The following is a 25,690-nucleotide window of genomic DNA, read 5'->3' as shown; positions in this document are numbered from 1 at the left end:
GCGTGTGTGCATGCATATAAACGTATCAAAACCCAAAGAACAAAATCAAACCAGTATTTATTGTTCTAATCTCTGGTAGTCCTTCTGCTTAACTTTCTTTCCTCTTTCCCAATAGGTATCACTGTAGATAAGCACGGCTTCATTTACTTTGTTGATGGCACCACGATTCGGAAGATTGATAGCAGTGGTGTGATCACAACATTAATAGGCTCAAATGGCCTCACATCAACTCAGCCACTGAGCTGTGATGCTGGAATGGACATCACTCAGGTAGACACTAATCGTATGTTATTACTGTTCAGTATGGAAACAAATTTTGTTTTGTCTGGTGAAATTGGACATTAAAGAACACCATCTGAATAAGTAAAAACGTTTCAATCTTGTTTCCGAGGTTGTTGGGTAGCAGCTTCCTGTACAAAGAAGCCTTTCCCAACTTGGTGCTCTCCAGGTGTGATGGACTACAGCATGGTTTAATGGCCATGTTGGCTGGGGCTGATGGGAGTTGCAGTCCAACACACCTGCAGGACACCAGGTTGGGGAAAGCTATTATAAAGTTGACTTTGAGATCATTCATATCGGTGTATTGTCCTGAGCAGATATGACCTCAGCTCCATATGTGTTCACCTCCATATCTCATGTGTTGTTTATCTATTTCCAACAGGTGGTAACCAATGCTGCATGAGCACAAGGGAAACCCCCACCTCTCCTTCACACTCTAGTCCCCTCCAGAGGACTAGCTTCTCCAGAGGGCCAGGAGACCCTAAGGAAAGACTCTGCAGCTGCCCCTGACCCCACCCTTATTTATTTATTTGTTTGTTTGTTTTTTACAGCATTTATATACTACTCCATATCTAAACAGATTCCAGAGCAGTGAACAATAAAAGTTAAAAAGATACAAGAAGCAAAACACCATATTAAAAATTATTATTAAAAAAAAAAAGTACCATTAAAAAAATGTGGCTGGTCAGTCAAGGAGCCTTCCTGGAATAAAGCTGTTTTCAGGAGACACCAGAAACAACATAGTGTGGGTGCCTGCCAGACCTCCAGAGGAAGAGAGTTCCCTAAAAGTGGGGCCACCACACTGGGAGACCTTGGGAGACTTTCCTTCAAGTCTCCCAAATCTCAGGGGAGATGTTTCAGAGAGCACAGTGGGCTGCAACAAGAAGGAGAGGTGGGGAATTCCCTTACAGGAGAGCCCTTGCACTTCTGCAGCATTGGATATAACCCCATATTTATATATCATCTTTTAAGGGGGGCAGGGAAGTTCCCTAGGAATTAGTATTATATTAGTTCCCTGGGAACTTCTTCCTTAAAACATACTTAAATATTCTAACAGACATTTCTTAAAAGGAAAAGATTATATTACTATATTAATATTAACTTATGTGATTGGCATGTGTGAGTGTGTGTATTGTGATAAGCTTCAGGCTTTTGCCAGACTTTTCCAGAGCATGCACAGTGAGGAACATTATAGTTTAACATTCCAGAAAACCCTTAATTCCAATGACTGCACTTCTCCATTGACAGGCCATGTCTACATGGATGCCTGTTTCAGGATTGCTGCTAATGCAGGGGTGAGCAACCAGCGGCCCTCTCCTGACAGCCCTAGCCAGCATGGTCAGTGGTCAAGGACAGTGGTGGCTGGTGTCTCCAGGTCCAGAGCGGCTGTGATTCCATTCAGGGTTTTCGTTACCACCAGCCAAAACTCTAATGGTGCTTTCCAAGGTGCTGAACCCATTTGGGGGATAGGGTTCAGAATCTTGGATAGCACCATTAAAGTTTTGGCTGGTGGTAACTTATAGGGCTGTGCAGGGACCCCCCAATCTGACTCGGAAGCTGCTTCATGGCTTTGGAGGCGGGCCCGATTTGGTTTGGGCTGATTCAGGGGGCCCCTGACCTGACTTGGCCCTGAAGCCAAAGCAGGATTCACCCCTGAACCCCAAGTGGGATTCGGTCATACGAATCCCACTTTGGGGGGCCCCTTGATGCCCCTGCGCAACCCCCCAGCTCCTTACCTGGGCTGCTGCTGCCTCCTCCACCACCGCCGCCATCATCACCGCCTGCTGCCACCAGCTCCTGAGCCCTGGATGCGTATCAGCTCTTGTTGCAGGGAGACACCATTTTCTAAATGGTGACTCCCACCAAAAGGGCCTACACGCGTCCAGGGCTCAGGAGCTGGCGGCAGCAGGCGGCGATGGCAGCAGCAGTGGCAGTGATAGTGGCGATGGCAATGGCGGCGGCAGAGGAGGAGAAGCAGCAGCTGCGACTCCTGTGAGTCACCTCAGGTAAGGAACTGGAGGCGCCAGTGCGGCTGGGCCAGGGTGCCAAAGCTCTGAAGCGCACCTTGCACTTTGGAGAGCCCCCGACCTGTTTTGGCTCACTTCATGCCCCCTCCACTTCACCTCAGAATGAGCCCAGAACAGCCCAAAACAGCCCGCTTCAGCTTAGGGTTCGGGCCTTGGGCCGAAGCGGAGCACAGCCCTAGTAACTTAAACCCTGAATGGAATCACAGCCCCTCCGGGACTGGAGTCACCAGCTGCCACTGGTTGGGGATGATGGGAACTGAAGTGCAACAACAACTGGAGGCCCACCCCTTCTCTTCTGTCATACCATCTGCCGTCTCTGACTTCTGGCATGCATACACACACGGAATATTCAGCATGAAGACTATTGCCTTACAATTAGGTGTTAGAAAATAACTGTTAGTTAAAGCATTGGGGCCCCATTGGATAATTTCTTCCCAGGTTCTTTTCCCCCCTCTTGGGTTTGAAGAGCATTTAAAAAACACACACACCCTCCCATCTATGTTTTAAATGCAAATAAATGCAGGCACATAATGCAGCTTCTTAATAAATGAAACTTCATAGAAACATTATAGAAAGCATAATGGTCAGTCAGCTGTTGCTCCTGAGTAAAGGAATAGCTCGAATGGTTCTAATGTGTAGTGGCTGTGAAGTATTTAAACTAGCACAGTTGATGAGACCCTGGTGGTGCATTAAAATGGGCTTTTTAATTTTAAGACAAAGAGCCGCTCAGGTTTGCAGCCTGGAGCTGCTGCTAGATTTGTCGCAGTGCCTTAAGGCTAAACTGCACTTTACAGAAGCAATCCATGTATTAAAAGACAGATTGCCTGCACCAAACAGCTGTAAAGGAGCAGGGGAAGAGGCTCCAAATAGAGAAATAGCGGGTCAGGGAGAGGGGCTGAATCCTTCTTCTGCCCACCGATTCCCCCATGACTCATTGTGAACCGCCACACTCTTCCTAACTGGGTTCTGAGATGGGAGATACTCCCATTTAGGGAGTGGAGGCTGGTGGCTACGATGTCAGTGGGGCTGTGAATCTGCTCTGGGTTCCAGCCAGAACTCTAAAGGAGCAATCCAAGGTGTGGAACCCATCTTGGGGATTGGGGATCAGCACCTTGGATAGCTCCTTTGGAGTTCTGGCTCATTCTGACTGAAAACCCAGAGCTGACGCACAGCCCCACTGACATCAGAGCCACCAGCCTCCACGGCATCTAGGAAAAAATGGCCTGGTGGAGCAGTTGCATGGATAAATGTGGCAGGCAAGAGGAAAGGCTTGGAATCTCCTCTTACCTACCACTTTTTATCAATAATTTTGCAGAGCCAGGGCTCACACAGATGCAGCACCAGCACTTTTTTATTAGCAGGGGCACTGACGTCATCCGCCGCCCCCTCAGAATTACATAGGAAGCTGCCTTCTCCTGAGTCAGTCCATTGGTCCACCTAGCCTAGTACTGTCGACACTGTCTGGCAGCAGCTCTCCAGCATTTCAGGCAGCAGCTTTTCCAGCCCTACCTGGAGATGCTGGGGATCGAACCTGGGACCTTCCGCATGCAAAGCAGGTGCTCTATCGCACTGAGCTACAACCCTTTCCCCTCTCCCTCTGTGCTTAGCTGCATTGTTCACAGCAGCTAGGGGAGGGTACGACATCCCCCAGCAACAATACATTGTTCCTTGTTGTAATGCATAGTATATTGGGGTGTCTTGGTCTTGAATGGGCAATTAAGTCCCATGAGCTTTACAAAAGACCGGCTCCCAGTGGAATAAAACTGCTAGAACCTGTTGGTGTTATGAATCAACACAGCTGCCTGAATTTTTGGCCTCTCCTTAGGGGCGTGGCGATGGGGACAGCCATGATGAGTGCCTGCACTTCAAAATGTACCACTATTCCACTGGTTGAAATTGTCCCACACCTAACAGCAGTTGGGCACAAGTCCTGTTGTAGAAATGGGTTTACAGCCATAACGTCGATTTGCTGAGCCCTAAAAGTCCAGCTGCTGTCCAAAGCTGCCTTTCACCAGCTTCTTCTGCTATTACAGCTAGGGCAGCTTCATAGAACGAGCTATGAACTGGAAAGCCCTCAAATCTCGCTATAAATTTACTCTGCAAGCTTCAGTCCTTCATATACAATATGGGCAAATAATATCGGTTTACCTTACGGAGCCATTGATAATGTCTGCAAAGCACTTTCAACACTTAAAAAAGTGCTATATAGATTCCAAGCATCATGCTCGAGTGAAGGCAGCGTGCTTTCCTTTGGGATCCAGATTGTGCCACTGTGAATCATGCCTCCACCAGCTTGAGTCTAGGCTACTGTAATGCATTTCCTTTGGGGATTCCCGTGAAGACTGTGGAAAGCACAGAGGGGGGTGGTTCATTGGGAATCTTAGGTTCGAACTGAGACTCAGGAAACAATTTAACATGTTGTTTATGCAGTTTTGGCTGTCAGCTGCCTGCACAGTATGCCTTCCATAGTGTGTGAAAGCCAGTAAATTAGGCTTACTAAGTTAAAGTGCTAGAATGCTGGTAAATAATTCTGCTGGGAGTAAATTTCCATAGCTACTGTTTCAATGCACACAGTGACTGTTTATTAAGCAGAAGATCACATATTTTGAGTACATCAGGAAATCATGTCAGCGTTATACTTTTTCACTGCACTTCATTTACACAGAACCCAGTCATGAAGAGCAGTCAAAGTGTAGGGGCTTGTTTGGGCGGAAGCACTAAACTGCCACTGTGCAAACGGCAGGGGCCGCTTGCGCAATGGGGCAGAAGAGAATTGGAGGGGCATAAGCGCCTTGTTGGATTCTGCCCATCAAGGGGAGAGGTTGTAGTTCAGTGGTAGAGCATCTGCTTTGCCTACAGGAGGTCCCAGGTTCAATCCCCATCCTCTCCAGGTAGCACTGGAAAAACTCCTGCCTGAAACCCCGGAGAGCCACTGCCAGTCAGCATAAACAGTCCTGAACTAGATGGACCTATAGTAAGACACTTTCCTGTGTTCCTAATAAAATGGAAAACCACAAGAACCAAAGAGCAGCAGTCCAAGAAATGAAAGCACTCAAGGCAGCCTCACTTGTAATGGGTCATAAAAACACATTAAAAGCCCCACCCCAGAGAGCAGTGTAGGCCAGGTGGTAAAGTCAAGCCTTTAAAGGCCAAATGCCTTTTTTTAAACTGAAAGGCTTTAACACAACAGTGGAAAGCCAATAAGGAGAAGGGCAAAGCAGATCATCCCAGGGATCGTTTTATGGCCTGCTCGAGTGAGCCTTTTATTGGCCTTATTTTTATTGGCCTTATTTGCTGTTTCTCAGGCACAACACCTTGCTCCATTGCAGTGCTCCGTTGCAAGACGTCCTCCTCTAGCTCTTGCACTGGAGTTCATAGAGCAGCAATGATAACTGTTCTCCTTCTGCTCACAATTCTTTGGATACAAGCCAATAGAAAGAGAGAGAAATCAGGATGCCGACATGGGCAAAAATGTAGAGGGCAAAGCATAGAGCAAAAGCGTGAAAACTTTTAAGCTTTTCTAATAAGGAGCAAATCCACTCATATCAGCATATTCTCTCCTCTCCCCCAAAAAGAAAGCAATGCATATACTCAAATGGTTCCATTTCATCACATCTTCTGACCATGCCTGGGTTTCTGTAAAATTGGGAACAGAAGATCAACCCATTGAACATTAAATTGGTTCTTACTCCAGAAATCCAGCTTTTTCACTGAGTGTTGTTGATGATGTCCCTCAGTGTTCTTAAAAGGAAAGAAAGAAAACCCCACTAGAATTGGCATGTTTAAGGTAACTACTAGGGGAAGATTCTTAGGTGCTAGAAAAGCTGCTGTAGGATAATGCATAGCCTTATCTAAGGTAAAGGCATTTTTTTCTGCTTGTCTCTTTCTACCCCCACCCTCCCCCAGTGGAGCTAATAGTAGCTTCAAGAGGGGATTTATATCAGGATAAAATGGATGGGGTGCAGAAGCATATATATATATATATATATCTCCCCCAGTGCAGCTCTTTAAGCTGATTTTGGCTCCCAGCAACTTCTCCTAAGCTTTAAAAAAATGTCAGGAGATCTGGTTAGATATCTCTTGCATTGCACCTAGTTTGACCCCAAGACGTCCGTGTTGTGCAGCTCATGATTAACTTTTTTGTAAAAGCAACCAAGTGTCTTAAGGCACCACAATGACTAACACATTTATTCTAGCATGAGCTTTCATGGACTATAGCCCGCTTCCTCAGATGCATGGAGACGTTTGATTTCTCAAAAGCACTCAGAACTGCCTTTCTGTAACAGCTAATAATTTTGCTGAATCATTGCGGTCCATTTTGCTGAAGAGCATAGCCTTACATCATGTCGCTTGTTTCCAGCTATATGCCATCTTTGGCATTTAATTGATATGACAAAATGATCTTAATCCTGGTGTACCCTTCACATGTGAATCAGACCGTAAGCCTCTGGAGATGGCCTCCGGTTCTTTTCACCTTCATAATTCTAGATTAAATGTTCTACAGCAGGAATAGGCCGAGCTAGGCCATGCAGGGTCAAAACACTGAGACTTTTTGATTAGCAGGGACACTGATGTCCTCTGCCACTTCACTCAGGCTTTCCTATGCCCTCTGAGCTTAGCTGCAATCCTCACAGTAGCTGAGGGGGGAATGAATTTTCCAGCAACACGACAGCCCATGGCTTAAACAACCCACAGCCCACAACCCAACACCAAGTCACGGGTTCTCACACTTAAGCCATCGTGCTGGGCTCCCATGACACGGCAACCCATAGCAGGGGTTGCTTTATCATGGGTTTCTGTGTCTTGCAAACCAGGTCAGTGTCATGAGCTAACCCTGTTGTAATGCGAAGTATTTTGGGGTGGCTTGATCTTGAATGGGCAATTAAGACTCATTAGCTGTGCAAAAGACCTGCTAGTGGCATAGATCAAAACTGCATATTGCCTACCTCCAGGATCAGAGGCAATATGCCTGTATACACCAGTTGCTGGGGAACATGGGTGGGAGGGTGCTGTTGCACTCACGTCCTGCTTGTGGGTTTCCCATGGGCAGCTGGTTGGCCACTGCATGAACAGAATGCTGGACTAGATTAACCCTTAGTCTGATCCAGCTTGGCTCTTCTTATGTTCTTATGGTAGAACTAGTTTGTTGACATGGATCAACACAAGCTGCTTGCATTTTTGGATTCTCCTTGGGTGTATGACTATGGGAACTGTCAAAATGGCTTCAAAATTCACCAATGCACCATGGGGCAGAAGGTAGATTGAGATCGATTGACAGATCTCTGTATGATTTGCAGGGAAACCCAGGGAGTGGATTTTTGTGTGAAAGGACATGTGATCAAATTCCTGGACTGAGTATGAGCTGAGAGGCACTCTGTTCCTTAATTCTTACTATCCTTTATTCTTAGCCTATGTCTGCCTGCTGAAGGTGTTATTTTGCCCTTGGTTCCAATTGGTAGTCTTCAGGGTTCTAACAAAAAAGTAGGTCCCACAACTGTGAAGTCTAATCATTTTAAGCAGAGAACAAACAAGAAAACATGTTTTGTAACTTATTCTTTCCTCCGATCACTTCATGTGCCCTTATCGTACTGAATGGGAAGAGGGGAATGAGGATTTTTGCCCTGCCATTAAGACAACAGGTGCTGATGACTGTCGTGACTTTTCAGACTCACTGGAACAAGTGCAATTGCTGTGGAATGTATGCAATCAGACTCAAACTCTTACTGCTGTATGACTTAAAAATATCTGACATGCTGATGTTGAAGAAGAAAAGTTTCATCAGTGCTAATTTGCAATCCATTCAAATTATTCTGTCACCCAGTGGGAAGCTCTGATCACAGAGGTCTGTGGGCTAGGCTGCAAGTTATTTCAAATCAAAGAATTTCTCTCTCTCTGTGTGTGTGTGTGTGTGTGTCTGTCTCTGTCTCTCTCTCTGTCTCTGTCTCTCTCTCTGTCTCTGTCTCAAAGCCCCCAAGAGAATCTCAGTCTGAGTCACCTGTCAAATGAATTAAGCTTCACTTATGTGCTAAATAAGGGATTGCTGATAAACCACTAAATGCGCTACATTTTTAATCTCCATTTTATTCAGTTTAGTACATACTTGTCAGCCAATAACTTTCATTTTAAACAACTTGTCATATGTATGTTTTCCATTTCCATTTAGTTCCCCAACTTCCCACTTCCCTATTCCTGTCAATAAAGCCCTGGCAATTTCAAATGCTCTTAAAGCTGTTGCATTTGATTTGCTGCATTTGAATTAATATCATTGCACAATTCATAGTTGTCTTTATTTGGTGCTGTTACAAACAGGGAAGGGGACCCTGCAACCATGCAGATGTTGTTGGACCACAGCTCCCAAGCCAGTGATGCTGAGCTATTGAAAAGGTTCCTTTCTTTCAAAATATAGCAGAGTGATCACAGCTTCTCCTTGGGTGAATGATATTTTTGCACACACACACACAAACTCTCAAATGCTTCAAGTTGTATTTAAGCAGCTTCATGGTAACATCTAGTGTTAATTCCGAGCGCAAAGTTTGAGGTTCGTTGACACATTTGCAGGGGTTTGTTATAGACTCCTACCAACCCTGTTTATTTTTAAAGTGTGTGTGCATGTATTAATTGGTTTACTTCTGTGGATAATGCTATATACATTATATGCTATAATGGTTGGAGAAGTCCCTGTTTGCAGGCTAGTCACCCAAGGCTTCTACTTGACTAGGAAGCTGGAAGGCACTCTGAGATAAATATGCCAGTATAAGACAGACATTAAAGTTGTCTGGCGATGCTTGGCCTCTGCAAGTTCCTCTTATTTCTGGGAGCCCCATTGTCCAAAGTTACCAGTGGATCATTCTCGTTAATGCTCCCGTTATTCTCCCTTTCTCTAGCCTGTACTTTTTGGGACATTTGCTCCAGCCGCTGATGTGGAGTTTATTACCAGAAGTGCCCCTACTTTAAGGGAAACTTCCTTCTAGTTGATGTTGTGTTGTACCTCCCCTCCCTTCCCCACAAGATCAGGAGTGGGCAACTTGTGGCCCTCCAAATGTTTTGGCCTACAACTCCCATCAGCCCTAGCCAGTATAGCCAGTGGTGAGGAATGCTGGGAGTTGTAGGCTTGTGGTGATGGCGACACATCTCAGAGTCATATCAACTTCCAGCACCAGCCTTGGCACTGGGGTGCATCCATAGCTCAATGGTAGATCGCATACTTTGCATGCAAATAGCCCCAGGTTCAATCCTCAGCATCCCCAGGTAGGGCTGGGGAAAAATCCTGCCTGAAACCCAAGAGAGCCACTGCCAGTTGCTGTAAACCAGCCTTCTCCAACTTGGTGCTCCCAGGTTGTGCTAGACTGCAACACCCATCATGGCTGGGCATGATGGGAGTTGCAATCCAACATGTCCCATGGGTACCAGGTTAGGAAGGCTGGTGTGTAGGCCATGCTGAACTAGATGGACCAGTTGTCTGACTCTGTGTAAGGCAGCTCCCTATGTTTCATTGCAGTTGCACCCAAAGTCATTTGCTCCATCCTAAACACTCCTTTGACAGGAGAGTGGCTCTTCGTCTGAGGCCATTAGTGTAGTAATCAACAGGACCTATTGTCGCTGCTGTCTAAATAAAGAGCAACAGTGGTAAGAGAGCAAGAGATAAAGGTGGAGCATAGTTCCTTAAATGGGAACATGCTACACCAGTGGCTGATGGATGCCTCTAAAACAACACTACTGTCTTTCTGGCCTTCAAATTGCTTTAAGTGATAAGGGAAGATTTTAAGCTGTCCTGGTACTGCCGAAACAGAACTATAGTACTAACAACTTTCAAAAAAGCAGTTTTATTTAGAGGGAAGGGGAAATTAATTAGGACAAGGATCACTATTTTTACACCAAAAATCATTCCTTTGTTTATCTGTGAGTCTGAATTATGGAGGGTTGTGGCTATAAAGTTGCTTGAAATTGTGCCATCAACTTTGTATAGCAGCTACAATATAGTACAGGGTGGTAGCAGCAGCAGCAGCAGCAGCAATAATAATAATAATAATAATAATAATAATAATAATAATAATAATATCTTTTCTATACCACCCAATAGCCAAAGCTCTCCGGGCTCTTCACAACAATTCACAAATAAAACACAGCATAAAAAATTAAAATATACAAAATGGTAAACAATTTAAACGGCTAAAATATTTTCAATAAAATCAAGGGCATGTTTTTATAGTGGTACTTGAGTTCTGTCTTGCTCCATGTATCATCTGCTCTGGGTGACAGTTGGGGGGGGTGCACAAGGTGGGACGGGTGACTGGGTCAACAGCATTTTTAGTACCACTGGAATCACCAGCACAGGACTTGGAGTTGGTTTCAGGACCATGAACAGCAGTCCTAGGGCTACCCCAGCACTGACTGCAAGCAACTGGCAAGGATTTATAGGGCATTTCTACACCAGCCTAAAATCCTGCATTTAAAACAGGGCTTCCTGCTTCCGTTTTAAATGCAGGATCACAACTGACTCCCTTTGCATGTGCTCCCTTTCCCCTCTTGCCTTCCCTCCTCCTTCTCCCCATATCTGGGTCATCCATTACCTTTCATGGATCTTGTTCCTCTTCTTCCTGCTTTAACTCTTTTGATGGAGGAAACTCAAGCGGAACACAGTGGGATAATTTGATAGCTCATGATCTGTGATCTATTTAAAAATGGAACAAAAGGCATTTAGTGCAGGAGGGTCATGGCAGGGTCACTGCGTCATGTAAAGAGCCCGGAAACTTCTGTGAAGGAGCCATCTAGAGAGCCAGTGTGGTGTAGTGGCAAGAGTTTTGGACTGGGAGCTGGGAGATCCAGGTTCTAGTCCCCACTCGGCCATGGAAGCTCACTGGGTGACTTTGGGCCAGTCACAGACTCTCAGCCCAACCTACCTCACAGGGTTGTTGTTGTGAGGATAAAATGGAGGAGGAGGAGAATTATGTATGCCGCCTTGAGTTCCTTGGAGGAAAAAAGGTGGGATATAAATGTAATAAATAAATAAATAAATAAATATCTCAATCGCAGGATAAAAGCCCGGTGTGAAGGAGCCCATAGTCAGGCCAGGAGAGACTTTCTGGAAGCTCTGCCTCCTTAGGTGCTCTACCTGGCTGCTAAAGGGCCAGCAGCCTTTTCCTATAGGTGTTGGATTCTCCTGGGGAGCGAAGATTGGAGGAGTAAGGAGCCAGTTGGGGACTGTTCCTTGGGTCCCTACTCACTAGAGGAGCCTAAGGTCCACTCCTCAGAATCAGGAGGTTGTGGAACCTGGTGAGGGCTTGTGGATAGGATATGGGATCAGAGGCAGTGTGCCCCAGTTCAGAAGGACTGGGAACTGAATTGTTGTTGGAGGCATCCATCTCCAAGGGCACCTAGTCCTGGGCCATGGCTGGTTATTTTCAAAAAAACAAAGTTTTGCATTTTCTCCCAAATACCAGTATATTAAACATTTCTAGGATCTTGGGGGGATGTTTGTTTGTTTTTTAAATTAGAACTATTCCAGCTTGAATACATATAATACCATTATCAAATTACATAGCATAACTCACAAAATACATATACATGACTTTATCTTAATAGAGAATGCCTAAAAATATTTTTCCATTCTTCTAAGCCAAGTGGCTGCTTTGAGTGCCATTTTTTCTTGGTAGAAAGGTGAGGTACAAATCAAATAAATAAATAAACATCCTATTAAATTATCAGACTTTCATTTAGAAGCAGTTTCCATTCTTGTCATATTATGAGACTAGTTATTAATCATTATTATTCTTGCATCTCTTTTTAGTATACCACAAGAGACAACTAAATTCCATAGCCTTTCATAATTGTTGTTACATCTTCCCCGCACCCCAAAGGACAGCTTTAAGACAAATCCACCAGATATGGAGTGCATCTGCACCACATCATCAGAAGTTATGTTTTCAAGTTAATTATGTTATCCTTAGCTTTATGGGCATGTTATACCAGTAGTCATTGGATGCTTTCAGATGGAGGTCTCCTAGTGCTACCAATCAAAAGGCAGTGTGAAATTATTGTTTTCCTCCTTAATCGGGGTTTTTTTCCCCAGTAAAAAAACCAACAACAACAGAAGAAGTGGTGTGAAAACACAGGAGAGTTATCAGTTGAAAATAACATCATCTGGACTCCCTGTAAAATTTACTGAATGGTAAGACAGGGCAACTGCACAATAAAAGCCTCATCTGGAAGCATCTTTCAACTTTTTTAGACCAGGGACTGCCCTTTAAACCCAAACTGCTGTATAGTAGCCAGTTTAATTTTTTTTTAATCATATATATATATATATATGAGATCATTTTTCAGCTCCTCCCTCTTCCCCACCCCCTGTACACACACCTTCTCCTTACCTCTCTATACGCCTCTCATTTTTCTGCTTCACTGTATCTTTTTTTTTAAAAAAAAGTTAAAATGAAGGAAGAAAGAAAATGGCAACTGTGCTTGCATTACAACTTAAATTAGGTTGACCTGTGATCCAAGCTTGGCTCCTCACCCAATAGTTGAAGACCAGCATTTTATAGCATCTGCTGAGGATATTCTAATGATTTTCTCTAAAGCTAAAACAGTTTCACAAAATTATCTCCACGGCTTAGCTTTTAGGGAGACATATCAAGACTCCTAAAGTATTTAAGTTATGTGTCTGTAGGTGACTGACAATATTTGTCATGAACCTTTGTACAGCCCGATTTTATGAAACTGCTAGAAAGCAATACTTATTGCCACTTGTTGCTAGATTAACAGAAGAAGCTGACCTAGATCAACTCTCCCTGACCCAGCTAAGGAGGAGATCAGTTTCAAGAACTGCATACATGTCCATCAGAGTATGGATGCTGCCAATCTGCATTGCATTGCTTTCACACAATAACTCACCTATTCACACATAAAATCCATTTTTAAATGGTCACTGGGAGCATATCTGGTGTTTTGTTTTTTTGCACACTGATGACTAAATGTACTTTTGTCCAAATATTGTGGGTTACAGTGGAGATCTGTTAAAGTTACATGACTGAGTCTGGTGGGATGTATTTTGATTCTTGAATTTAATGGAACTCATTGATAATTTGTTTTTTCTGTGAATTTTGTAATGACCATTGATGTAACAAACTAACATATGATAGATTGGTTAAATGCATCATCTTGGTGCTCTGATACAACTAGGAGGCATGCTTGTATTTATCCCTAGCTAGATGAGGAATCATGTGAACTACAAGTAGTTCCCTTGCTGCCAGCATTTGGATAGGTAGGCTTCTCATAAAAACAGTGATAGCACCAATCACCTCTTATCAGGCAGGGCAACAGAGGGTTGGATTTATTCCCAGTGTACTTCCTCCTTGTCAAATTGCTGATGGGTACAAATTTCTGCTTTTCTGATAAGACTTTGTATATGCAGCCCAAACTGCTATACATATGCACAATTTAACTGGGAATTTTATATCATAGAATCATAGAATAGTAGGGTTGGAAGGGGCCTACAAGACCATCGAGTTTTCCCCAATTGGAAGAATATCCAATTCCTGCTTTTTATTAAAGAACATAAAATTATACAGTTTTTCCACTCATATTGATCATCTCACTGCTTTAAATGCCAAAGAGCTTGAAAATATATCTAATCTAGCTAATATAATTTGCATAATAATAATTGATAACATCTGCTACTGCTTATCTCCCCTTTCCTTTCTTGCCTGGAGAGTCTTAATGGTTAAATGAGAACTCTTATGATTCTATACACACTTCATCGCAATAGTCTTCCTTGAGTTTTCAAAATAAATTAATCTAATTGAAGTCCTACAAAAAAGAAAGTTTAGTTTGGAGAAAGTACATTCCTTAGTTGATACTTGGCTTGGAAAAGGAGAAATTGCACATTGGAGGGGGGGTTTCCCCTTCATTTAGTTCACTTTTGATCTTACTGAACAAATTATCTTAATGGTTGCTGCAACAGATCCTTGTTTCTCATGTTAACTTGTTACCAAAATAATACATTGGGTTTGCTGTCTCCTCAAATTATAATCAAACATAGATTTATTTATTTGTTAGTTAGTTAGTTAGTTAGTTAGTTAGTTAGTTTATTTATTACTTCTATGTGTAAATTTAGATTTAGGATTTACAGTCAGGGCCAGAAATATTGGAATAAGGATAACTGTTTTGGCAGTTGGCCTCTGTACACCACCACATTGAAGTTGAAAGGAAACACACCCAGATGGAAATTAAACCATTTCCTCTTTGGTGGTGTTCTACCTCCAAATCCCCTCTCCCCGACCTGATTTCAGAACAGCATTATTATTAGTAATAGTAGTAGTCAGCATTGTCGTAGTAGTATTTTTATCTCACTTTTCAGACAATTAAGGTGCAATCCTATGTGTATTTAGACATTTAAAACGTCCTACAACATGGCTGGCTGGGGCATGCTGGGAGTTGTAGGACTTTTTCTGTCTAAACATGCATAGGATTGCACCCTTAATGTTTCCCAAAGTGGCTCACATCAGTCAAAGAGAGAGACTGGTCCTGCCTTCAGGCTTCCAAACTAAAAAGACAAAAACACAAGTAGAGGGGAAGGGAAGAGGAGGGAGATCGGTTTTTCAAGGCCAGAACAAGGTGGTGAGCTATAAGCAAGCATTTAAATGCACTGCAGGCCAGGCTGATCTTCCTTTGCTGGTGCTCTTGCTTGGATAGCGGTTGCTGCTATCTGTCTGATGGATTCCCCCTGGTGTTCTTTCCCCTGCCTTGTGCAATGCCAGGACAACTGTTAGTTGGAAGCTCCCTGCAACTGTTTCTTCTCTGGCTGATGGATGGGCCACATTGGTCTCCCTCTTGGCTTGATTTTATCCCTCAGAAGCAGGAGGTACAGCCTCCCAGTGGCCCTTAGTCCCCTGGCTTCAGTCCCCTGGCTGGTGGCAGAAGTCAGAGCGTGCTCTCTTCTCATGAGGAAAAAGATATGGGAACCTCTGTTGCCTTCAAGTACTTGTCTATCTCTTTCCCCTATTGCCTTTCTGAGCCCTTTCCCAGCTCAGAAAAGGAAAGGAGATACAGGGGTAGCCAAGAAAAATATATGTGCTCCCTTTGATCTCCCACTACTTCCCTCCATCTCCCGACATGTCCATTGTACAGCTGTTATCCTGTAGGCAAAAGGAGGCCTGAGAAAGACTAGCCACCCCCATATTTTTACTGCAATTCAGTGGCCTGGTCCTGAGGATAGTGACCAATTCAGGAGCAGCTGATTCTGAGCAGAATGAACACAGATGGGTTTGATGGCAGTCTGCTCCCCATGCAGTGATCAAAATATCTGTGGAGAGCCCCCATGGGTTCAGCTGTGCTAATGAACTTGTGTTGCTTGGGGGGGCATTAATTCTACATGGAAGCATAGAATCATAGAGTTGGATCTACTCCAATCTCTGCTCAGTGCAGGGGGTCCCAAGCTGGAGCATCCCACCTAAGAAGGCTGTCCAGTCTCTGCTTAAAGACCTTCAACAAGGGGGAGCCCATCACTGCCCTATGTAATTGGTTGCATTGTTGAACTGCTTAACTGTCCTGCTTAGGCTGGGTAAGTCTCTAAGCCACGCTAATACAGCTTAGCAGGCAAACATGGATTTTCCTGGGAGAAGTCAGAGATGTAGCCAAGGTCAAATGCACCAGATATCAATCAAGTATAATCGGAGTTCCAAAAAGGCAGTGTTAGGCAGAAGTCCAACAGTTGATAACACAGAGGTCCAAACACAAGTGAGGGTCAGGCAGGATACAGGAGCAACAGCATTGTGTGTGTTTTTTTAATACTGGCTAGGCTGAAACTGGAGGCTTATATAGCTAGAGCCTCCTGAGCCCCACCCAGGGCTCAGCTGTAGTTCATTACAGTCCTCTTGCAAGAGTCCGATTCATGAGGAGTCATTTCTTCTTGAGAAGCCCTCCTTTGTAATCCAGCACTCCTTCTCAAAGGAGCCGCTTGAGGTGACAATTCTCCTGGGGCCAGGGGGTTGCTCTGTGGCCATCTCCCCCAAGGGCCCAGGTTCCTCCTGGTCTTCTGACATGGGATGTTCTTGGGTGCTCTTGACCTCTGGGAGCTCTAGCTCCTCCTCTGAGGAGGGTTCCTCCAGTGGGGGCATGACATTAACCATCAAGATGTTTCTCCTAATGTTCAGTTACACTCTACCCTTCTATGAATGAATGCCTGAAAGGGGCTACTGTCCAAATATATTCTGTATTCCTTTCCAAACCTTTTCCTCCTTGTGGAAATACTCTGCCGCTAAGCTACTGATGCTTATTTACCAGCACTTTGTCTTGTCAAAACTTCCTATGACAGTTTGAACAGTGACAGGTGTGTTATGGAAAATGTCAGACTGATGCCGCCTGCCAGGATTTGTGTTTGTTTATTTGCATAAGTTGCCCGAAGAATAATAACGTGCCCACCTTAACAAGGAACGCTGTGGAACTTTGCATGCTTGAATGTCAGAGGAAAATCTATTCTATTGGTATGCAGTGTTTTCACACACAAGAGTGGGAAAAGGTTACCCAAGCCACACAACTTGTATTCTTTATGCCCCCAAATAGCTATCCCCAATGCCTTAATTACAGCACAAAGGCAGTGACACTTAAGCACTCTGGTTCATTTCCATAGTCACTTTCTTCACTTCCATGTACCACACAGCAAGCATGAGTAAGAGGCTGTGATGCATATGAGCAAGGTAGTTATTGAGAACTGAGTTATTGAGGAATTGAGAATGAAACTGTCAATAATCATTCTGTACAAATCTATGGTGCGACCACACTTCGACTGCTGTGTACAGTTCTGGTCACCACACCTAAAAAAAGTGCAGAAAAGGGCAACTCAGATGATCAAAGGGGCTGGAGCAACTCCCCCATGAGGGAAGCTTACAACAGCCGGGATTATTTTATTTGGAAAAAAAGGTGAGTAAGGGGAGACATAATAGAGGTGTACAAAATTATGCATGGTGTGGAGAATGTAGCTAGGGAGACATTTTTCTCCTTCTCTCATAATACTAGAACCCAAGGTCATCCCATGAAGCTGATTGGTGAGAGATTCAGGACAGATAAAAGGAAGCACTTCTTCACACAGGGCATAGTTAAACTATGCAATTTGCTACCACAAGACGTAGTGATGGCCACAAATTTGGATGGCTTTAAAAGGTGACTAGACAAATTCCTGGAGGAGAAAGCTATCAATGGCTACTAGTCCTGATGGCTCAATGCTACCTCCAGTATCAGAGGCAGTATACCTATGTATGCCAGTTGCTGGGGAACATGGGTAGGAGGGCTCTGTTGCACTCATGTCCTGCTTGTGGGTTCCCCATGGGCATCTGGTTGGCCACTGTGTGAACAGAATGGTGGACTCTTGGTCTGATCCAGCATGGCTGTTTTTATGTTCTTATTCCAGAGCCAGTGTGATGTATTGCCAATGGCCATAAGGGCTGGGAATTATGGGAATCACAGTCCAACAGAGCTGGAGGCACCAGGTTGGAGACAGCTAGGTTAGAGTGTCAGACTAGGACTGGGGAGATAAAGGTTAAAATCTCCATTCAACTATGGAGCTCTCTGAGTGGCTTTGAGCCAGTCCCTCTCTCACAGCCTAACCCAACCTGTAGGATTGTTACGGAGATAAAAATATAGGAGGAGGGACCATTGACATCACTTTGGAGGAAAGATAGGATATAGGATGCAGCTACCATATACAGAATCAAGCCGTTGGTCCATCTGGCTGTGTATTTTCTACAGTGACTGGGAGCAGCACTCCAGAGTTTCATACAAGAGTCTCTCCAAGCTCTACCTGAAGATGCTGGGGATTAAACCTGGGACCTTCTGCATGCAAAGTCTGTGCTCTACCATTAAGCTATAAATGCCATACATAGTTTCTGGATCAGCGTTTGCACCACAAAAAAAATCAGCCATAGGCACTCTGCATTGGGATGATCCAGGGCCAATTTTAGTCATGATCAAAAGCAAATTTCATTCAGGACACAGCATAAGTCAAAGGACAAGGTTTCCAACAATAGATAAATATCATATACATACTGTAAGATTCCATTTATTATTTTGCAATGGATGAGCATTTCTACTCACCCAATTAAGCTATATATTTAAAAATCTGTCAACGCTTAGAGCAGGGTGCAGAACGTCTGGCCCAGGGGCCAAATCCAGTCCTTCATGGTTACCCAGAAGGTTGTGTTCCCTTTCCCCCAACCCCTGATCATTTGGTGGTTTCCCAGCATTTGTGGGTTTGTCCCCAGTTTTGTCCTCATTTTAAAAGGCTAAAGGCTAAAATGCCTCTCCCAAAGCTTAGTTACTGACAGTAAGAGCTTTAAGCTACAATATGCTAGTATGGGGGGTGGGGCTGCCCCTTTCCTTTGTCCCCCACCCATCATTGGAATGTGACCCCAAGAGCTTCTCTGAAATGAAATTTGGCCTTCAGGCTGAAAGAGGTTCTGCACTCCTGGCTTAGAGAAAGAGAGAGAGAGAAATCAATGGGGGCTCAGGGCCCACTGGCCTTGTGTCAATGCACCTCTGATTTGGGGAGCTGCCATCCCCTCCTTAGCAGAAAACTGAAAACATGGGGAAACCGCTTTCCTTGAACCACTCCTTTTCTTTTTGCAGGTCCGCTTAGAATGGCCAACAGACCTGACTGTCAACCCCGTTGACAATTCGTTATACGTGCTGGACAATAACATCGTGCTACAAATTTCTCAAAATAGGCGAGTGCGCATTATCGCAGGCCGCCCTATTCACTGCCAGGTACCAGGCATCGATCATGTTTTGGTTAGCAAAGTGGCAATCCACTCCACCCTCGAATCGGCCAGGGCCATTGGCGTATCTCACAGCGGAGTGCTATACATTGCTGAGACGGACGAAAGGAAGATCAACCGCATCCAACAGGTCACAACCAATGGGGAAATCTCTGTCATTGCTGGATCTCCAACAGATTGTGACTGTAAGATTGACCCCAATTGTGACTGCTTCTCAGGTAAGTATTAAAGTGTGCTTTTTTCTCCTTCATTGAATTGAAGGTCTATCATGTAAGCAAGGTTTTAGACACGAGGTGTTCCTGTGGAGGGGTCTTCAGGCATAATCCAAACCTCTTCCCCTGGATATCCATCTTTCTTTTCTAACTGTAGAATATAAGGGAAAGCCGGAGTCTACCCAATTTCTCGCAGAAGCAAACCTGCTCATACCTTCTAGTGTCCCAGCCAATGTGTATAAGTGCAATGGGATAACTCCTTATAAGTGAAAGAAATATAATTAGGACAGGATTTTGTTTCCTGTCTAATAGATTAGGAGATATGGCTGTCTTGACACAATAGTGAGGAGTTTCATATATAAACATATTATTTACACACACACAGAGAGTTAAATCAAATACATTTATTATAAAGATTCATTCACACACACAATTCATGATTAATACAGAAATAGAAAAGAGAGAGTTAGGCTTAGGGATGTCTGGATTTTGTGAAATCCATCCCGTGTGTGTTTCATGGATTCTGCGGTGTCATTCGTTCTGGTGTCCATTCACAGACGGGTTCGATTTTTTTGTTGTTATGAGGAAAATACATAAATAATTCCATAAGAAGGTTCCCAAGAACTTATGTAACTTACATAACATGTAGTATATTGTCCCCCATTCCATTCAGCTTTTCCCCATGTATATTTACCTGTCTCAGCAGAAATTTACGTATTTCCTTATGAATACATTAGTGTAAATTTTGGGAATTTTTTTTTTAAAAAAAGATGCAAAAGTCCACAGATCCTTTGCAGCCTGAAGGGGCCAGGCTGCAGCAGATTCCACAGGTTGGATTCTTAGAAATCTGAGCTCATTTTAGTCTGTCTCAAATTTCTCTAGCAACCCTAGTTAGACTTAACAAATCTGCTGGCAAAGGTCCTGTCCCCTCTCACTGAGAAGAAGATCTCTTAGAATTGCAATAGAAGGCAGGAACTTTGCCCATCAGGTAAAATTCTCTTTTATACCCACAAGTCCTATCCCAACCCCTTATCCAATACCATACTTGGCATCCACTATGCTACTAGTTTACCAATCGGTCATTATAAGGTGGTGTAGCTTCATCTAAGCTCCTCACTCTAAATCCAAGTGCCTCCTTTCTGAAGAGATCATTATTTTTTTATTAATTCCAGAGAAACTCAGAAAGTTTCTAACTTCACCTTAAGCACCCTGTCTCTATACCTTGTGGTTGGCAACATATTAGGGAGAGCAATCCTATGTCCCCTAGACCAGGGGTCCCCAACCCCCGGGCTGCGGACTGGTACTGGTCCGTGGCCTGTTAGGGACCAGGCCACAGTAGGAGTGCGGGAACCCCCCGTTACCTTGGGTCCGCAGGGGGGGGGGGAGGCGATCCGTCCCTCCCCACTGCCCCTGAATCCTCGCCAGCCCTGGCCGGTTCCGCTCCGTGGTGAGTCCGCGGAGCTGCCGGCCAGCTCTGGCCCTGTTCTTTGCAGTAATAGCCTATTACTACAAAGAACAGGGACATAAATGGCATCCGCTACGTGGATGCCATTTGCGTCCCAGCAGCCGGACGTCCGCCCCTGGCCGGAGCCTGTTCTTTGCCATAATAGCCTATTACTACAAAGAACAGGGACATAAATGGCATCCGCTACGTGGATGCCATTTGCGTCCCAGCAGCCGGACGTCCGCCCCTGGCCGGAGCCTGTTCTTTGCCATAATAGCCTATTACTACAAAGAACAGGGCGTCCCAGCAGCCAGAACGCCCAGAAGTCCTCCTCCTGATGGAGCCAGAGCCGGCCAGCAGCTCTGTGGCGAGTCCAGGGCCGACAAGGATTCCGGGGGGAGGGGGGATGCATCGCCCCCCCCATGGACCCAAGGTAAGGGGGGTTCCCATACCCCTACTGTGGTCCAGTCCCATCCCCCCCCGGTCCGTGGAAAAATTGTCTTCCACGGTCCAGTCCCTGGTCACAAAATGTTGGGGACCACTGCCCTAGACAACATCTGGGGGGCCATAAGATATTTCAGACTCCTGGGTCTGAGGTTGGAGTCAGTGTTCCAGCCTCAGACCCAGGAGCCCGAGCGCCCCTCCCCCTCCCCCTCACAGCCGGCATGGATAGAATCACAAAGTTGACCTCAGAGGGGAGGTAAAGGGGGCATTTCCATGGGTGGGTAGGGGACTGGGGAGGCCAGCTTATGAGGAATCCTCTGGTCTCCCCAGCCTGCTTCCCCCCCCCGCCTCCCCAACGCCTCAGCTAGACAGGCGAAAAAGCCCATCTAGCTGAAATGCAGAGTGAGAGAAGTGCAGAGGCCTAGATTGCCTCCGCTGTGCCTCCCATTCTGCCCTGGATGGCCATAAATCTCTGAGTTTGGAGGCTTACGACCATCCCCATAGGTTTGTGCCCTAAAAAAGGTACATTAAGCACAAGCTTTTCCCCATAAACCTCTCTCTTTTAGACAAAAAATGACTCTGCTATCCATGCAAAATTCCCAAAATTCACTCCTGCTCAGACTAAGCCCAAAGAATCAGTCTTGTATTAGGCCTGCTAATCTCTGCCTCTCTTAGCTATCACATCTTACCCATCTCATATTATCTATGTTGCTCTTATACATAAGCAAAAACTGTATGACAGGCTCATACAACCATCCTGCTTTAAAATAAGCTCAGTTTCCATGCTTTATAAGCCTCCAAGACAAGGACTAGAAACTTATTTTAAAAATTTATTAAATGAAATTAATATGATTAAATTAAAGTTAAAAAAATAAATGAAAATGAAAGCTGATGTAACATAATGGCTAAGGGACTGAGCTGTGAATCAGGATGTAGCTGGTTCAAATCACACTTCTGCCATGTCATCACTAGATGGCCTTAAGCAAATCAGTCTTTCTCAGCCTCAATCCTGCCCTCAAGCACTATGGGGGATAATAATACTGACCAACCTTACAAAGTTATGGTAAGGGTTGCAATTTGGCAATGCATGTGAAGCGCGCTGAATGTTTCAAAGCCGGGAGTTGGGCCAGGGAATCAGAGCTGATAGACTGTAAGGATTGGGCCGAACATCTCGGCAGAAGTTATCCAATAAGGTGTTGGAACAGACTCAGAATCAGATGAGGAAAGGGTGGTGGAGATACCAAAGTTGCAGGAGATAGGGCAGGATAACAGTGGCAGAGAGGAGTCTTTCCAGATGCCAGCTAATCAGTTGGATCAAAGCCAGCTAGAGGCCTCTCCATCCATGGGAATGCATGATCTTGTGGTGGGGGAGGAGTTGGGAGTGACAGACCCAAGAATTAGATGTCAGGTGAGGAGGGAGGAGCAATTTTGGGACATGTTCTAAAGGATTGGCTGCTCAAAAGAGGTCCCTAGGAGAAGACCCTCCATGAGGATGAGCCTGGAAAAGCTTGTTGTTGTTCAGCCGTTCAGTCGTGTCCGACTCTTCATGACCCCATGGACCGTAGCACGCCAAGCCTTCCTGTCCTGCGCTCTCTCCCGGAGTGTGTTCAAGACCATATTCATTGCATCGGTGATGCTATCTAGCCATCTCACCCTCTGCCATCCCCTTCTCCTTTTGCCTTCAGTCTTTCCCAGCACCAGGGTCTTTTCCAGAGAGTTTTCTCTTCGCAACTGGAAAAGCTACTCAGGTTTCATACTGTCAGCTGGTGCCAGTTTTCATTGTGACTTCCTAACATAGTGTATTCATCAAAGGTAGCTTCTAGTACTACACAAAACTGACTAGAGAACGTAGCTCTGCGTTGCTGTATGCAGATTACATCTGTAACTTGAAGCGTGGCTGATCTGGCCCTGGACTGCATAATAGAACCTATTTACTAAGAGATCTTCTTCATCGTGTGACTACAAAGACAACCAGAGGTTTGGCACTCAACATAGACCAAGCTGGAAGTCAAATCTGAAAAACCCAGCAGAGTGAGGAACAGTGTTGTTGCTTAGGAAGAGTCTCAGCCCAAACAGGAAGCCCTTTCGAGTCCTTCCTGTCTGGGAAGACCCAGTGGACAGCTGGGGTGAGTGGAGCCTGAGAATAACTGTCAAGGAAACTTGCTTCAATTTACAGCTTTGCTGACTCACCACATGGGACAGCTGCATACAGCCACGTTGCAGGGGGTAGGGTGGAGGGAGGTTGTCTCCTGGTTCTAGCTGGCTGACTTCTGATGCAAGATTCACCTTGTCCAACATTCTTTTTCCAGCCAGGTTGCCTTTGGAAGCTTACAAGTAGGTGATGGTAGCTATTCGATCCTGTTTGCACCCAGCACAGGGCTGGCCCAAGATGCTTTGCTGTTGGAGGCAAAGGACAAGATCCCCATCCACCTCGATTCCATGTACAGAAACCAACTAGACTGGCCACTGAACCTTACTACAGTATTGGAGATGGGGCAGCATCCTCCACCTCACCTGAGGGCAGCAGGCTAGCTTAGGACTGAGCTCTGTCCTCTAACAGAGGATAGTGGCTAGGTGACTCAGAAGGAATGGCCAGGGGGCTGTTGTTGCTACCACCCAGCATCTGCCACCTGAGGCAATTTCCTCACTCTGCCTAATGGTAGGGCTGGCTCTACTCAGCATCTGGTAGTCAGATGCTGTCTTTGCACGTGGAGATCTCCTATAGCTAATAGCTGTGGATGCTCCCATCCTCAGTAGCTCTGTCTAATCTTTCTTTCTTTTTAAAAGCCATCTAATCCAGTGGCCCTCCCTCCTACATCTTGGGGTAGTGAATTCTACAAGTTAATTATGTGCTGCATGAAGAAGTAATTGCTTTTGTCTGCCCTGAACACATTGCAAATCAACATTATTGGGTTTCAGCTTTAAAAAGGCATGCATAAATATTGGCTTTTAGAAGGTGGAAAGTGAGTTTAGACTACAATTGTGAACCAAGATGGCTTAGTCTTCTTGAGGTGAATGGCTTCAGTAAACATCACGAGGTACAGAAGTGCAACCTAACAGTTTAGAGTGGGGAAGGGGTGGCTGTCTTTGGTTGTAAACATGCATTGTTATTGCCTCTCATCTGACCTGTTACAAAACTTGTATTATTAAGTAAGCTCCTTCAAATGTGGTTCTTAAGAACATCAGAAGCAGCCTTATAGCAAGTCAGCCCACTGGTCTTAATACTCAAGCAGTATTATCTACACTGACTGGCAGCTATGGCTCTCCTGAGTTTCAGGCAGGGATTTTCCCCAGGCTTATGTGGAGATGCTGAGGATGCAAAGCTCTACTGATGAGCTAAAGACAGGGTGTTATCTGTGAGGGAAATCAGGAGGAATCTGATCAGCTCCAAACTCTGGCAAAAACCCACTCCCAGACCTATGGTGGTCCCAGCGCCCAACAAGGAAATGTGCACACCAGAGACCTGCTGACCAGCCCTGAAGTTGGACCAAGGCTCAGGTGTTCGGTAGCATCTCTGGAAGGGCAGGAGAGGAGGAGAGAGAGCAGGGACTTAAAAGGCAGGAAGAGGCTAGCAAGGGGAGAGTGTGGTGGAAAGAGACCAGCAGGAGAAGCAGAGAACGACAGATGTCTCTGAGATACAGAAGAGGCACAGCTGGGGAAAGATGAAGTGAATGCTGGAAGGAAAGAGGACAAGGAGGATGGAGAAGTGCCACCCCACAGCAGACCAAATCTGTTCCTCCAGGAAGATGGGAGGCTTGTAGGATGATCCTGTTCCTCTTAAGAGACACTGGCAAGCTGAGCATGCTATAGTAATGCCAGTGACCTTGGGCTCTTTCACAAACCTCACATTCTCCCAGGAGCTCAGCTATCCAGAAAAGTGGCCTGACAGGGATTAGAGTTACGGAACGAGAATCCCTAACAATCATGCCTCCCTCCGCCAATAAACCAAATACCCCAGTAGGGGCTTATACCTACTTTCACACCAAAGGCGAGACCCAAAAACCCTCCCCTGAAAGTAAGAGGCAGAATTCTTCCTTACCTTAAATTAACTGAACTGCATGAGTTAATTACCACTTTCCAATGGATGAACAAAATCATAATTTTCTGTTATTACAATTAATGAACACTGAATAAAGTTAATCTTTATTTCAGAAAGACCATTTCCTTATTGTCAATAAATATGGAACCTATGGAAAATAGGTATCACACAGGGTTGTGTCACAAAGGGGTGGAATTCAGGAGAGTAGGGAAGGGCAGGCACAGGGTGCCCAGTTATTTTGAAGAGTGTCCCAGACTCTCTAGTTATTATTATCTTGGGGTCTCCATAGCAAACCTTTTACTTGAGTTAGTTTCTCAGTATGTGACCTGTTACTTGTGTTGGGTTAATTAAAAATAATAGAAATGTTTAGAAAAATAAAAAAATAGTGTATTCCATCAGTAAAATCAGCAAACCTTCTAAAGATAGGCTAGGAAAAAAAACCTGCCCATTTTACAATCAGTTAATTCCTTGATAATATGCTA

The 25,690-nt window shown here is 44.9% G+C and overlaps 1 protein-coding gene across 2 annotated transcripts in view; it reads left to right on the top strand.

The window, feature by feature from the left end:
* TENM1 (teneurin transmembrane protein 1) overlaps nucleotides 1-25,690 on the top strand; it is a 438,805-nt gene that overhangs the window by 358,650 nt on the left and 54,465 nt on the right. For both annotated transcript variants that reach the window (XM_084814084.1, XM_084814083.1), the window contains exons 22-23: nucleotides 116-270; nucleotides 18,921-19,287. In XM_084814084.1, coding sequence (XP_084670210.1) covers nucleotides 116-270; nucleotides 18,921-19,287 — 522 coding nt within the window. The remainder of the gene's footprint in view (nucleotides 1-115; nucleotides 271-18,920; nucleotides 19,288-25,690) is intronic.

The sequence above is a fragment of the Heloderma suspectum genome, chromosome 9, assembly GCF_057233095.1.
Source record: "Heloderma suspectum isolate Gila_16-S chromosome 9, 16-S_ref, whole genome shotgun sequence".
Classification (NCBI taxonomy): domain Eukaryota; kingdom Metazoa; phylum Chordata; class Lepidosauria; order Squamata; family Helodermatidae; genus Heloderma; species Heloderma suspectum.
The sequence above is the reverse complement of the archived record's forward strand: the minus strand, read 5'-3'. Positions and strand labels throughout refer to the sequence as shown.